The sequence below is a fragment of the Piliocolobus tephrosceles genome, chromosome 3 (assembly GCF_002776525.5).
Source record: "Piliocolobus tephrosceles isolate RC106 chromosome 3, ASM277652v3, whole genome shotgun sequence".
NCBI classification, from domain to species: Eukaryota; Metazoa; Chordata; class Mammalia; order Primates; family Cercopithecidae; genus Piliocolobus; species Piliocolobus tephrosceles.
In genome coordinates this window covers 177,884,069-177,899,135 of record NC_045436.1, presented here as the reverse complement: position 1 = coordinate 177,899,135, position 15,067 = coordinate 177,884,069, and the positions used below count along the sequence as shown (strand labels likewise).

Below are 15,067 nucleotides of genomic sequence, written 5' to 3'. Positions count from 1 at the left end.
AATAGAAAAGCTAGTGATCAAAATTCTAGAAAAGGCTTTGATTATAATTGTCATGTTCATTTTGCCTGCCTCCATCTCCCTCTACCTCTTTAACTTCTCTCTTTCTTCCTTTCATCCATCCATCCATCCATCCATCCATCCATCCATCCATTCTTTCATCCTTCCATCCACTTACCTATGCATCCATCTATCCATCCATCCATCTTTGCTTTGTTACACGAAAGACTCAGTGCAGTTTAGGGTGAAGAATATATTTCAATGAAATAACAGTAAAGTCAAAAGATGGATAATAAACTCTCCTTGTAGCTCTCAGTTCAGAGAAGCAGCCATCACTTGGGCACTTAGAACTTGAACTAGCCATGCCTGGTGCGGACGGGCAGGCCCAGCTCCCTTTGAGAGCCAGTGGCTTTGATTCGTGAGATGTGAGGCTGGCTGGAAATGCCAACTGTTGTGTTTCCTTCTAGGAGAGAGAACGGCTGTTGCGCTCCAAAAGGCATCGAGGGAAAAGTCTGAAACCGCCCAAGGTGAGCCTGCGATGGTGCACCTGCCCTGCCTTGCCACTGTGTCACAGATCTGCAGGGCAGATGGGTCGTGGGAGGGGGGAGGTTTCACAGGGGTCCTGAAGCAGACACACACAACTCAGCGTGCCTGATGATGAAAAGCCTGTCATCGCTGTCTCTCAAAGCAACATCAGTATGGCCGTGTCATGCGACCCAGTTATTGTAATTTATTCATGGAAAACTTCCTGATGAATTCTCTACTTAGGCCTCAGGGTATATTCACCCAAAATTAAAAACATAAATACTTAAACCTTTTGAAGGATTTAAGGGACATTCAGGGTTGGTTTATATCAGAGCATATCCTGTTCTGAAAATAATCAGGAGCTTTGTGTTTTTTTGGAATCATGCAGAACTGTAGTCTTTTTGGAAAACATAGGTCTGCTGTTTCCTAGTAACAGCGTCTGAAGGAGCCGGGCTTGTAAAATTCAAATGCCCACATGGACCAATCTGGAACTGATACCAAAAACAAACAAGCAAACAGAAACATAGTTTGCTTTAAACCCATAAACCTATTTTTTGCTTCCACAAAGACACAGGTCTCCTCTCCCATTTTTTTTTTTGAGACAGAGTCTCGCTCTGTCGCCCAGGCTGGAGGGCAGTGATGCCATCTCACCTCATTGCAACCTCCACCGCCCAGGTCAAGCAATTCTCCTGCCTCAGCCTCCCGAGTAGCTGGAATTACAGGCATGTGCCACCACACCTGGCTAATTTTTGTATTTTTAGTAGAGGCGGGGTTTCTCCATGTTGGCTAGGCTGGTCTCCTCTCCTTTTTATTGAATACAAGTGCCCCGTTTGGTTTATCTTTTGATCGAGATGTGGTTATAGAGAAATATTTCTCATCTATAAGGAAAACGGCGTGCAAATGTGATAGTGAATGGCCAAGGACATACAGTCTTGGTGTCAGGGTGACAATAGGGAGTGGTGGGAACTGTGGCAAACTGGGCCCTGAATCCTGGTTGCTATAAGAAGGTGGACTGGTGGCATCAGATAGTCTAGTCTTTCAAGATAAATGTAAATCCCTATCTGTTAGTTTCCTAGGGCTGCCTTAACAAAGTACCACAAAATCAGTGGCTTAGAGCCACAGAAAAAGGCCGGGCACAGTGCCTCATGCCTGTAATTCCAGCATTTTGAAAGGTCAGGGTGGGTGGATTGCTTGAGCCCAGGAGTTTGAGATCAGCCTGGGCAACATAGCAAGACCCTGTCTCTACAAAAAAATTTTAAAAATTAGCTGGGGCCGGGCGCGGTGGCTCAAGCCTGTAATCCCAGTACTTTGGGAGGCCGAGACGGGTGGATCACGAGGTCAGGAGATCGAGACCATCCTGGTACATGGTGAAACCCCGTCTCTACTAAAAATACAAAAACTAGCCAGGCGAGGTGGCGGGCGCCTGTAGTCCCAGCTACTCGGGAGGCTGAGGCAGGAGAATGGCCTAAACCCGGGAGGCGGAGCTTGCAGTGAGCTGAGATCCGGCCACTGCACTCCAGTCCGGGCGACAGAGCGAGACTCTGCCTCCCCCAAAAAAAAAAAAAAAAAAAAAATTAGCTGGATGTGGTGGCGCCTGAAGTCCCAGCTATTTGGGAGGCTGAAGCAGGAGGACTGCTTGAGCCCAGGAGGTCAAGGCTATAGTGAGTCATGATTGTGCCACTGCACTCCAGCCTCAGTGACAGAGCAAGACCCTGTCTCCAAAAAAAAAAAAAAAAAAAAACAAGAAGGGAAAAGAAATATATTGTCTTAACAGTTCTAGAGGCCAGAATGCTGAAATTAAGGTGTCGGTAGAGCCATTATCCCTCCCTCTGAAACCTATAGCAGACCCTTCCTTTCCTTTTCCTAGCTTAGAGCAGTTTCCCAGCAATCTTTGGTGTCCTTGGTTTGCAGCTTGAACTCCAATCTCTGCCTAAATTTTCAGTGACATTCTACCTGTGTGTCTCTGCGGCTTCACGTATAAAGCCACCACTCACGCTAGATCAGGAGTCCATCCTACTTCAGTGTGACCTCATGATAATTTAACTACATCTGCAGTGATGCTATTTCCAAATAAGTCACATTCTGAAGTACTGAGGTTAGGACCTCAACCTATCTTTTTAGGGGATACAGTTTAATACATAACACCTTACTTTATGTGAAATTGAAGGACATAAATGATGGATTTTAAATGTCCGTAATACTGTGATCTGAATACAGGTTGGGCATCCCTAATCCAAAAATCCAAAATCCAAAATGCTCCAAAATCTGAAATTTTCTAAGCACCAACATGAGGCCAGGGAAATTTCACATCTGGTCTTATGTGACAGGTTGCAGTGAAAACACGGTCAAAACTTTGATTCATGCACAACATTATTTAAAATATTGTATACAATTTCCTTCAGGCTATGTATTATATATAAAATGTGTATGAAACAAATGAATTTCATGGTTAGACTTGGGTCCCATCCCCAAGATGCCTTATTCTGTTTATGCAAATATTCCAAAATCTGAAAAACATCTGAAATTCCTTCTGATCCCAAGCATTTCAGATAAGGGACACTCAGCCTGTAAAATATATACCTGTGGGCCACATGAAATATAGCTATGGGTGCAATTTGGCTCCCAGGCTGCCTCCTGGTTGCCTTTACTGCAGTGTTCAGATAATGCCACATAGAGTGGCCTGGCTCTGATGATTTGCTAGGTCCTGGATTTGCAGATGAGTGGGTATTTACACAACCTCATTGAATTCTCACAGCCACCTCGTGTAGCTGGTATTATTTTTTCAATTTTACAGCTGTAGAAGACATACAGATATAAAATAGAGAAAAAACTCAGAGAAAAATTAAATTGACAAGGCTGAGTTTCAAACTCAAGTCTGAGACTGCGAGTCCCAAGCTTTTCCCACCAAGCCGAGTCGAACACGGGCAAATCTCTGCACATCGACCTTAGAAACTCAGAAATGGGAAGTGGTTTGAGTAGAGCTTGTTTATATTTATTTATTTGTTTATGTTATTTTTTGCTTAATTACTTATTTTTTTGAGATGGAGTTTCGCTCTTGTTGCCTAGGCTGGAGTGCAGTGGCACAATCTCGGCTCACCACAACCTCTGCCTCCCGGGTTCAAGCGATTCTCCTGCCTCAGCCTCCCGAGTAGCTGGAATTACGGATGTGCCACCACGCCCAGCTAATTTTGTATTTTTAGTAGAGATGGGGTTTCTCCATGTTGGTCAGGCTGGTCTTGAACTCCTGACCTCAGGTGATCCACCTGCCTCAGCCTCCCAAAGTGCTGAGATTACAGGCGTGAGCCACCGCGCCCAGCCTATATTTAAATATATACTTTTATAGAAGACATAGAACCACATTATAGAATATCTGGGGGAAAAAAAAGTGATTTATCACCAGCGGTGCCTCCCCGGCACGTTGGTGTTGCTGTTTCAATTCATTTCCCCAGCTGGAACTATTGGTGTTGCTGTTTTAATTCATTTCCCCAGCTGGAACTGCGGTATGCACACTTGCACCCTGGATTTTATTTAACATTAGACTGCCAGCCTTTATCCTGTGATAGCTGTCATTGTAAACATAAATTTTTATGGCTACATAATCTGTGGAGGAGATGGACCATAAACTAGTTTACCGTTCTGCGATTGTTGGGCACATTGCTTTCAGCTCCTCGGCACTATGAATGATGCTGCAATAAATGTGCTTCTGTTTACGCAGACAGCTCTTTCTGGCCCAGCTCTATTTTATTTCCTGACTGTTGAACTTGTTATTAAGTGACTACACCATTATTTAGCTACCCTTTCCCCTCCCTTTGGACTTGCTGCTTCTGTAAATGTTGCCACAGCAACCAGCTTTTGTCTGGAAAGCTGTGTCCATAATCGGAATCGTTTCCATGCATAGTTTCCCTGAAGTTGAAATGTGGCTCAGAGGGCGAGAAGGCTTTGACCAGAGAGCATCACTCCCACCCCTCACGGAAAAGTTGCACCATTCGGCACCGCTGCTGGGAGTGTGTGTAACAGCCGTTTTCACCATGGGACATATGTTTAAAAGGCACAAATCTAAAGATTGTGCAGTTTGTCCCATTAATGGGATGTGCTGTGGCATTACGCACCCCATAGAGCTTCCACGTGGGGTTTTGAAAATCCATTGTTGAGCCAAGACTTTATTTTTAAAATCTATGTCGGAATGCCTGGAATTAAACAGAGGTTTCTCTTCCCCCATCTTCCTGATTTCTTTCTTTCTTTTTTTCTTCTTCTTTTTTTTTTTTTTTTGAGACAGACTTTTTACTCTTGTTGCCCACACAGCAGTGCAATGGCATGATCTCGGCTCACTGCAACCTCTGCCTCCCAGGTTCAAGTGACTCTCCTGCCTCAACCTCCCAAGTAGCTGAGATTACAGGCATGCGCCACCACACCTGGCTAATTTTGTATTTTTGGTAGAGACAGGGTTTCACCCTGTTGGCCAGGCTGATCTCGAACTCCAGACCTCAAGTGATCCACCTGCCTCAGGCTCCCAAAGTGCTGGGATTACAGGCATGAGCAACTGCATCTGGCTATTCTTCCTGATTTCTGAATGTGTTTGTGGGAGGAGAAATTCACAAAGGGTTAGAATTGAATCGTGATTCGCTACATCGCCTGTACAACGGGCAAGGACAAGGGCTTATGCCTGTCCTGCCCACTGTGGCCTGTTCACTGCCTGGCACAGAGTAGGTGTTGACTAAAATAGTCCCTAAATAGTTGTTGGCTAAATAAGCGAATTGCCTTTACTGGAAAAATGTACTTATATGACACTGGATTGTCCCAGAAGAACGGCGATGTGTGGTCACTTTAATAAGGATAGTCCTGGGTCATTAGGAGGCCGAATTTGGGGTTCTGTGTAGAAACTTTCCTGAGTAGGTTTAGGGTCTTTTCTATTCACTGTTTCCTGGGCCCACCAGCATTTTTTCTTTTTCTCAAGATTCAGTGTAGACTTCAGTGTGGACCAAGTTTTCTCCCATGTTCCTACTTAGTCCTGGCATTGTGCAGGGCTGGATGGAATTGGTACTTGGATCCATCTGGGCCCGAGCAGGTTTTGTAATCCAGGGTTGCCTTTCAGGCCTAAGAAGCTTCTTTTTCTTCCCTACCACAGGCCACAAGCATTCAGTACACTTGGCTTTCTGTATCTGTGGGTTTCATATCCATGGATTCAACCAACCTCTGACTGAAAACATTCAGGAAAAAAAATGGATGGTTGCATCTACACTGAACATATACAGACTTTTTTTCCTTTTCTTTTTGTTTGGAGACAGAGTCTCGCTCTGTTGACCAGGCTGGAGTGCAGTGGCGTGCTCTTGGCTCACTGCAATCTCTACCTCCTGGACTTTTTTCCTTTTCATTATTCACTAAAATACAGTCTAAAACTACAGTCATGCATTCCTTAACAACAGGGATACATTCTGAGAAATGCGTCATTAGGCGACTTTGTCGTGCAAACATCATGAAGTGTACTTGCACAAATCCAGATGGTCTAGCCTCCTACACATCTAGGCTATTCAGTCTAGCCTGTGGCTTCTAGGCTGCAAGCCTGTGCAGCCTGCTACTGTACTGAATACCGTAGGCAGTTGTAACCCAATGGTATTTGTGTATCTAAACATAGAACATGTACAGTAAAAACACAGTGTTATGATTTTATGGGACCATCGTTGTATACTGTTGGGGACTGAGATGCTGTTATGCTGCACATGACTGGGTTCACAGGGCATCTGCATTGTATTAGGTACAATATTATAAATCTAGAGATGAGTTAAAGCGTTCCAGAGGATATGCGTAGGTTATATGCAAGTACTGCACCAATTTGTATAAGGGGCTTCAGCAGCCGTGGATTTTAGTATTCGTGGGAGGTTCTAGAACCAGGCCCCCATGGATACCGCAGGATGACTAGACTAGTTTCTTTTTCCCCTGAAACGCCCCCATGACTCTCTGTCCCTCACACATGGAAGTGCTGTAACACTTTGCCCAGGGCTTTGCTTGACAGAGTACTGTGGTGAATGCATTGAAGGTTCCAGAATTTTCCAGAAATCTGACAGCCTTATCTCTGCTCTCCAGCTCCTCACTCTGTGTGAGAAAGACCCTAGCAAACCTCCCTGGACTCCTTGCAGGAGAGCACCTCCAGTCCACTCCCACACTCAAGTTTGCAGAAGATGCAGTCAGGGCAGAGCAGAGGGTACCAGCCTTTGTCTTCCTGGGGCGTTTGTGTCCCTGAGGGCCATGACTCAGTCTTACTGGGCCTGTCCAACGGTCCCCTTGTGGGATCTCCTCCAGGGACAAGATTGGTGTCGATTATTTCATTTCCCAGGAAGCCTGCTGGTTCAGCGTGGGCTGACGTTAGCCCCAAGAGAGAGGCTGGGGGAGAAGGATCCTGAGTGGTTCCTTGGGCCGTGTCCTGGGGACTGGGGTATGGGGCTTGCTCAGGACCTAGACCTCTGGCCATGTGGCAGTAAGTTGTGTTGCAGGCCATTGAAACTTGCACAGAAGCTATATCATCCTAGAGTTCTAAGCATATGCATAATGGCTAAACATCAGCACAGTTTACTCACACACCTTGGTTGAAGGTAGGACCGATCATTTTGGATAAGGTTGGAAAATTGTAGCCCCAAGCAGTAAGGGAGTCAGACCCTAGCTACTAGCTGGATGGGATTGGCCAAGTCATCTAAACTCTCAGAACCTCAGTTTGATTCGTAAAAGGAACATTACATCCATGGGATCAAAGGAAGCTTCTGGTTCTTTGCTTGGTGCATAGCAGGTGATCAGGAAGTCAGAGTGTCTTCTTCTTCCTTTATCTTACAGCTCAATAACTTTCCTTTGGAGAGCCTGTAAAATGCAGATTCCCAGGCCATGCCCACACCTGCCTCCCCCACTAATTTATAATAGTGAGGAGGGATCTCAATGCCTTTTGCAGTAATCATTCTTTAATGGAGGGCTGGGGAGCTGCACTGGGAACCATCAAAGCACATCGGAAGGAGAGGCCCTTTCCTGAGCCAGTGCATCAGTACCATGTCCCCTCCTCCCCGAATGACCTTGAGTCTGCTGTTGCCAGGGGTTGGAGGATGCCTGAGGTCTGGTGGGTCATTTTTGTCAAGGACTCTTGCATCCATTCTGATAGGACCTATCAAAACACGTAGGACCTATCTAAACCTGACCCCTATCCCCGCACCCCTGAGGCCAAGCCTGCTGCCTGGTGGAGGGAAGGACAGGTGCTGGCGGCTGGTTATGCGGTACCTTTGCCTGCCTGGGACACTCAAGTATCTTTAAAAAAACAAAAACAAAAACAAAGTCTTGCTCTGTCACCCCTGCTGAAGCGCAGTGGCGAGCTTACTGCAACCTATGCTTCCCGGGTTCAACCAAATTCTCCTAAGTGGCTGGGGTTACAGGCACATGCCACCAGGCCTGGCTAATTTTTTTTTTTTTGGTTTTATTTATTTATTTATTTATTTATTTATTTATTTATTTATTTGCATTTTTAGTAGAGACAGAGTTTCGCCATATTGGCCAGGCTGGTCTCGAACTCCTGACCTCAGGTGATACGCCTGCCTTGGACTCTCAAAGTCAAACATTTTTTCATCATGTGCATGCATTTTTCATTTGCAAGTTTTGCCAAAGCTACCTGTTTTTTCCTTCGTGGTTGTTTGCAGTTGACCTTATTCCTAGGCTTCCTTCCCCACGGCTGTCACTGGTCTGTGAGCTCATGAAGGCTGGATGGTGTCCTAGGATCCAGCTACTCGAAGCTGCTGGCACAGTGCCTGGCACTCAGAGGGGCTAATAGTAGTAACTGCGGGAAACCAGTGGCTACTTCATGTCTGTCTTCAGGGCTGGCCTCGGTTGGTGTGCAACTGTGGGCCCTTTGCTGGGAGGGGCAAGGACTTGTTCCTCCCGACTCAGCAGTGACCCTGTCACCTGGTCCCTCCTCCACAGCAGCCATCAGGACTCATTTCGTGCAGCTCTGATCAAAGGTAGAGAGGGCACTGGTAGCAGGACTTGGTGCCAGCCTTGCCAGCTGAGTGGCTGATGTAAACCAAAAAGTCTCTGAGGCAGGTCTCAATCAGTTTAGAAGTTTATTTTGCTAAGATTAAGAATGTACCCTGGAGACAGATCTGAGCCTTTCTCCAAAGATGATTTTAAGGGCTTCAGTATTTAAAGGCGAAAAGCAGGCTGGAGGGGAAAGAGGGAGGGTGTGGTCACATGACTGAATCCACAGGTTGAGAGAGAAAAGGAGCAGGTAGGGGAATAGTCCAAATTATGTAATTGTCTCATGCTCAGTAAATCAGCACTTTACATAAGATCAGGTGAACATGGAGCAGCTACCTGTGGAGATGCTTAATCTTTTCTCTGCAGCTCTCTGCTTAGGAACAAAGGGAAAGGCAGCTTCTTGCATGACTCAGCTTTCAGCTTAAGTTTTTCCTTTTGGTGTAGTGAACTGGGATTCAGAGTTTTTATTTCCCTTTCACAGCAGGCTCCGTGCCAGAAGCATGGGACATCCCTCTAAGCATTGCTCCGTGTCCCACCTGCCGGGGGCCCTTTGGTAAAGGACTCGGGAAGATGTGGGTCCTGGGGATAGGACACTGGGACGATTATGAAGAGACAGGAGCTGTGTCCTGGACCACACCCAGGCAGCTCAGCAGACAAGCACACACACCGTCTGTGCCAGTCCTGGAGGCACCGCCAGAGGAGCCACAGCTGGTGTGGGTGGAGCAGAGCTCGGGAGCCTGACCTGGCCACAGAGGCTGCCTGGGTACCTTGTCCAGGGTAGCAAACACCATGGGGACATCTGGCTCCCATTTGCAGACTTGGGAATGGACAGGTGCCATTACCTATGGTGGTTCTAGGTAATGTGTTCACGCAGGGCAGGAAACCCCAGCACCAGGAGTGAGCAGGGTAGTGAGTCCTGGACTCAGGGAGGAGCTGCTGCAGAGGCTGGGCCTTTGGGCACCTGGCCTCCTGCCTGGTTTCAGGAGGTGACTTCAGGCCCCGTGGGGAGGAGCTTGAGGCAAAGGTTCCAGATTGCAGCCCTGCCCCTCCAGGCCCCCGCTGTCTCAGGTCTGCACTGCCTGGGGCCAGGCCCAGGTGTGTCAGGTCTACACTGCCTGGGTCAGATGGTGCCTCATTAGGAAACATGGCTTAAAGGGTAGTCGGCACTAGATTGAGTAGCACAATCCAGTCACACAGTTCATCCAATGGCCACTTCCAAAGGAACAGAGCATCATGCACTGCTGAAGTTGAAACATACATGTTTTTGCTATGTGCATTTATTTTATGAATTGCCCATTGCCCTTTAATATTGCTTTGGTATCTGTCAAAGTACAGACATTTTACTTTTTTATGGTAAAGTCTGTCCATTTTTTCTCTAGCGTGAGAGTTTTTGCTTTGGATGTTATGTCTGGTGACGCTTCTCCAAGAGACGAAGACTCTCAGAGACACCCCTTCTGGGCAGGGGAATCTGAAGACTTTGGTCTAGTTCAAAAAATTAGTTTTTCTGTTAGATAATGGTTTGTTTTGGCCTATAAAAAATGGTAAAATAAATGCTGACAAAATGATGGTAGAGAAGCCAATGAATTTGGCGAGTCTAGGGTGCGTATGAGGTGGTCTGGGGACAGCAGAGAAATTTCAGAAACACATGAGGACAGAGGCAGCTCCTCGGTTTGGTCCTGAGGGAGAATCTCTCATGGCGTTGTCATTGCTAGTGCTGCCCCGGGGGCCTTGTGATTGTCTGAGGACCCAGGGCCTGTGCCATGGTGTTGACAACAGGCTCTCAGCTCAGGGAGGATGGGATCTGGGAAGAAGGTCCCCAGAGAATAAACTGGCTCGGAAGCTGTCCTCTGTGACGAATGCACCCCAGCCCGCCCCTGGAAACCTCTCCCTGCAGCCCACGGTTGGCGGGGCCAGCATCGCCGCTGTGCCCTGGAGCTGGCTTCCCTTCTACTGAAGGTGCGTCTTCTGGCGCACTCCTGTTCTCAGGACTCTGCAGCAGACGATCCACAGGAAGCCGGGGAGACACTGGGGAGGATGTGTTAGAGGAAAGGGGAGTGCGTGGGGGGAGAATTGGTGCTTTTTCCTCGGACTGGAGGAAGCCCTGAAAATGGATACCGACGAGGTGGCTTTTGCCTAAGCCCACGCACAGGGGCTGGCGTGTCTGCAGCATCGCGCCACCATGGAATATGTCCTCTTTGTGCTGTATTTCTCTTGCTTCCTGTGTCTCTGCGCCCTGGTGTGCCTGTACTTCTCCGGCTGCCAGGAGATGACCTATAAGCATGAAGGTAGGCAGCTGGTTTGGGGTTTTGTTTTTTGAGGTTCTGTGGAGGTCCCCGGCTGTGACCGACCGATGCTGCCGCCTGTGACAGGCAGCTCTGTTGAAAAGAAGACGAGAAGACAGGTGGTTGAGAGAGGCTGGATCTGGTTGAGTGGCTATTTGCTTTGGGGGTACCTTCTCTTTTTCCTTCTGGTTCGTTTGACTCGGTAAGGAGGAGCTCCTCTGTATATTCAGAGTGTAAATGGAGAAGACGTGTTTACTTTTCATTCATTTTGCCAAAACTGATTTTTTTTTTTTTTTTCTTTTGAGACAGGATCTTGCTCTGTTACCCAGGCTGGAGTGCAGTGGCACAGTCATAGCACACTGCAGCCCCAACCTCCCAGGCTCATGTAATCTTTCCACCTCAGCCTCCCAGGTAGCTGGGACTACAGGCGTCAGCCACCATACTCGGCTAACTTTTAAAATAACTTTTTGTAGAGATGGGTTCTCACTGTGTGACCCAGGCTGATCTTGAACTCCTGGGCTCAAGAGATCCTTCTGCCTCAGCCTCCCAAAGTGCTGGGATTACAGGCATGAGCCACTGTGCCCAGCCAAAACTGAATCTTAATCTGAATCTGGATTCATCTGTAAAAACAAGTCAACAAGGAGAGGCTTTGGTTGCAAGGAACATGGAAGGCTGGAGGAATTACCTTTTTATTCAGTAGATGGGCTCAGAATGAGCAAATGGTGGACATTTTTCTTCTAATGTATCTCTTGTGAGGAAAAACCCAGAGACTCTTAGAAGAGTGGAGACACAGAGAAATGAACAGTGTCTTTCATGTTTGCCATTTTTTTTGAAAGTGCACTATGTGCCAATCATGAGAGTAAACTATGTTTTCTAGGCGGTTCTCCCCTCACTCCTTGAGAAGCAGGTGGTGAATTATTTCCTGCACGTTTGGAAAATGCAGTGCAAAACCAGTTGCATTGCCTTCAAGGAAGACAGCCACTGTGTTTTCACTTTAAACATTAATGTATCTTTTCTATTTTTTATTAATAAAGGCACAAATATATCAAGATATCCAGTCCATGCAGGCTTCCTGCATCATATAATCACTCAACAAAACTTTTCTCTAAAGGAAACAAACTAACCCAGTGTTATAAAATGTTACAAAAAAGTTAAGGCCGGGTGTGGTGGCTCATGCCTGTAATCCCAGCACTTTGGGAGGCCTAGGTAGACGGATCACTTGAGGTCAAGAGTTTGAGACCAGCCTGGCAAACATGGTGAAACCTTGTCACTACTTAAATATATATATATATATATATATACAAAAATGAGCCAGGTGTGGTGGCACGCACCTGTAATCCCAGCTACTCAGGAGGCTGAGGCAGAAGACTTGCTTGAACTTGGGAGATGGAAGTTGCAGTAAGTTGAGATTGTGCCGCTGCACTCCAGCCTGGGTGACAGAAGAAGACTCTGTCTCAAAAAAAAAAAAAAAAAAAGAAAAGTTAAAATGTTTTTTAAAAATACTCCGCATAAAAACCTGAGGGGTTGGGTCCCAGACAACTCCTTGCTGCTATGGGAACTGTGTGTGTGCTGGGCCTGGCCATGGGTTCCTCTCCATTACTGCAGGGTTCAAATTGGACTGCCCTTTTGTGTTTGGTTTCTGCCCTAAGAGCTGCTTCCTCTTTCCCTCAAAGCAGCGTAGTTCCGTGGAGTCTTGGTCTCTGGGGCTGTATGATGTGATACTGTTGGGGGCTCCACTGCGTCTGGAGTTAGGCTGTTTGCAAAGGCTGCTCTACTTTAAACACAGGCGGCAGCATCGGTAGCTGATGCCCTGTATTAGGGCTTGAGAGTTCAGTCCTTAACTAGCAGTCCTGCAGGGTCTTTGACAGCATCAGTAGCTAATGCCCTGTATTAGGGCTTGAGAGTTGAGTCTTTAACTGGTAGTCCTGTAGGGTCTTCACAATGGATCGGCCTAGGTAATTGAACACTGAGTCATTATCCCCAGGAGGGCCCCTGATGCTGACGTGGATGGTCACAGCCTAGCAGTGTGTCCTAAATGTTTGGAAAGTGTGTGACTTGAGGATGCTTCCTGGGCTACAGCAACCAATAGACCCATCCCCAGAGGACTTACGATTAGCGGTGTTTGCAAGAAATAAGGTCAACTCAGCAGCTGCTCAGAAAAACGTGGAACCTGGAGCGCAGGGGGATGACCTGTGTGTGCAGAAAAGCTTGAGTGCTGCAGATGCATCACTCCTGTGGGTGTCATTGTCACCATGGGAGGGCACTATCACTGCTCTCTAGAGCTCGTTGGAAGAGTCCATGACACCTGAAGTCAGGTGGGGCTCCCATCCGGAGCGGAGGTTTGAGTAGATGATTGTCTCCAGCCTCTGCAAGGAGAGAAACGACATTGAAGTCGATGGTGCCCATAGTCCTCACGTACCTGCCAGTGAGACTCATCTGGGGCGTGTAACCACAGGGTGCCCAACTGATGCCAGCTGTGTGAATGAATGGAAAGGGTGTCATATGCAAAACAAAATCTGTTTGTGGATAGACAAACTAGTGTGGCTTTGAGTTCATCAACCCTGAGATACCGTCGGGAACAAAAAGGCCAACCCCCTGCCTTCATGGAGCTTCCATTTCAGGGAGTGGGGGGAACACCATCAGTAAACACAATAGCTTGCTAGATCTTAACGTCAGGTGGGAGACGTGCTATGGAAAGGAATAAAGAAGGAGGCCTGAGAGGCTAGGGTAGGGATGAGGCAGGTGGGACCTGGGCATGGTGGCCAGGAAGCCTTTTCTCACATGACTGCATTTGTGCAGAGACCTAAGGGAATCTAGGGAAGGAGTCATGTGGATTCTGGGGAAAGTGTCTCAGAGCTCAAAGGCCCCGTGGCAGGCATGCAGGAGAGGAGAGCAAGAGGAGAGGAGAGGAGGAGAGGGAGGGAGGGATGATGCCAGGGCAGGATGGAAGGTAGATCCCGCAGGGCCTTGCAGACCACTTGTAGCCTGCATGGATATTAGTGGTTTTAATAATTTCAGAGAGAGATATTGGTGGCTGGGACCAAGATGGAGATGCCAATGGAGAGAGGGGCTGAGAGGGCTGGATTTTGAGTTGGAGGTGAAGCCAACAGCATTTCTCCCAGAGAGGGCAGGCATGAGAGGTGAGAAGAGAGAGGAGGATTCCTGGGATGGGGACCTGAGCAACTGAAGCATGAGCTGCTGCTGCTGCTGGACTCAGGTTAGATTGTGGGAGGCATGTTGTCAGGGGTAAGTCACTGCCCACTAGGATTCCACAATGCCATGGAGGACGCAGCTGACGTATGAGTCTGGAGTTTGAGGGAGAGGCATATTCCCCGTGCATATTAAAAAGCAAGGAGGAATGTGGGGGTTGGGAGATGCAGTGCACAGAAAGACAGGTGCCAAATGCAAGAACGTTCTGGGTGACGTGTGGTGGTGGGTGCCTCCCTTGAAGCCCCTTCGGAAACTGTGTAAGGTGACAAGGATGTCCCTGCATCTTCCCTGCCTTATGTCTAAATTATTTCCTAATCACATTATTAACTGTGGTGCCAGTCACATTTTTCACACATTTATAGTAAATTTGAGTAAAACACACCAGCAGGGAGGGGCCTTTAGTATGTGGGGAGTGCCTGGCTTTTCTCTGTGGGTTGGGGGAGCTCTGGGTGAAGCCATGTTCTGGATGAGCCAGCAGAGCCTCGGGCTGGGCTCTGGAATTAGTTTTGATTCCTTCTTTATGGTCTGAAAAGCATTCATTGATTGTAAAAACAAATAAAAATCCTTGTCAGGGGCTATTTGGGGAAAAAACAAAAAAAAACTATGTTCCTAAAATAAGGGACATTGATCTGGCGATTGTGGGTCAATGTCTGCAGTCCCCAGGGGATAGGTGCAAGCTCCTTGGGGCAGAGACCTGGCCTGGTTTTGATCCTGTTATATTCCCCAGGCCTGCCCTCATGTCTGGCCCATAGAAGGAGCTTTGCCAGTGTTTGCCGAGTGAGTGAATGAATGGATAGACAGATCAATGAGCCCCATATCCTGTGATATTTGGAGTGGGAGAAGTGCCAGCAGGGTAACTCAGAGGCCAGCACATACAGCCTTACAATTTGTCTCTGGATCTGAGTGATGGGCGCGTGAAGGTCTATCACACGATTCCTTCTCATTGGTGAATGTTCCCAGTTTTCTATAATAAGTTAAGCAGAGATTGTCTCTTAATGTGGGTCTGGCTGGGACTTGGGCCACGCATTTGCCATGCTAGTCAGAGCACTGGG

General features: G+C 47.5%; 1 protein-coding gene across 2 annotated transcripts in view; it reads left to right on the top strand.

The window, feature by feature from the left end:
- JAKMIP1 (janus kinase and microtubule interacting protein 1) overlaps positions 1–15,067 on the top strand; it is a 183,546-nt gene that overhangs the window by 120,491 nt on the left and 47,988 nt on the right. For both annotated transcript variants that reach the window (XM_023206885.1, XM_023206884.1), the window contains one exon: positions 465–524. In XM_023206885.1, coding sequence (XP_023062653.1) covers positions 465–524 — 60 coding nt within the window. The remainder of the gene's footprint in view (positions 1–464; positions 525–15,067) is intronic.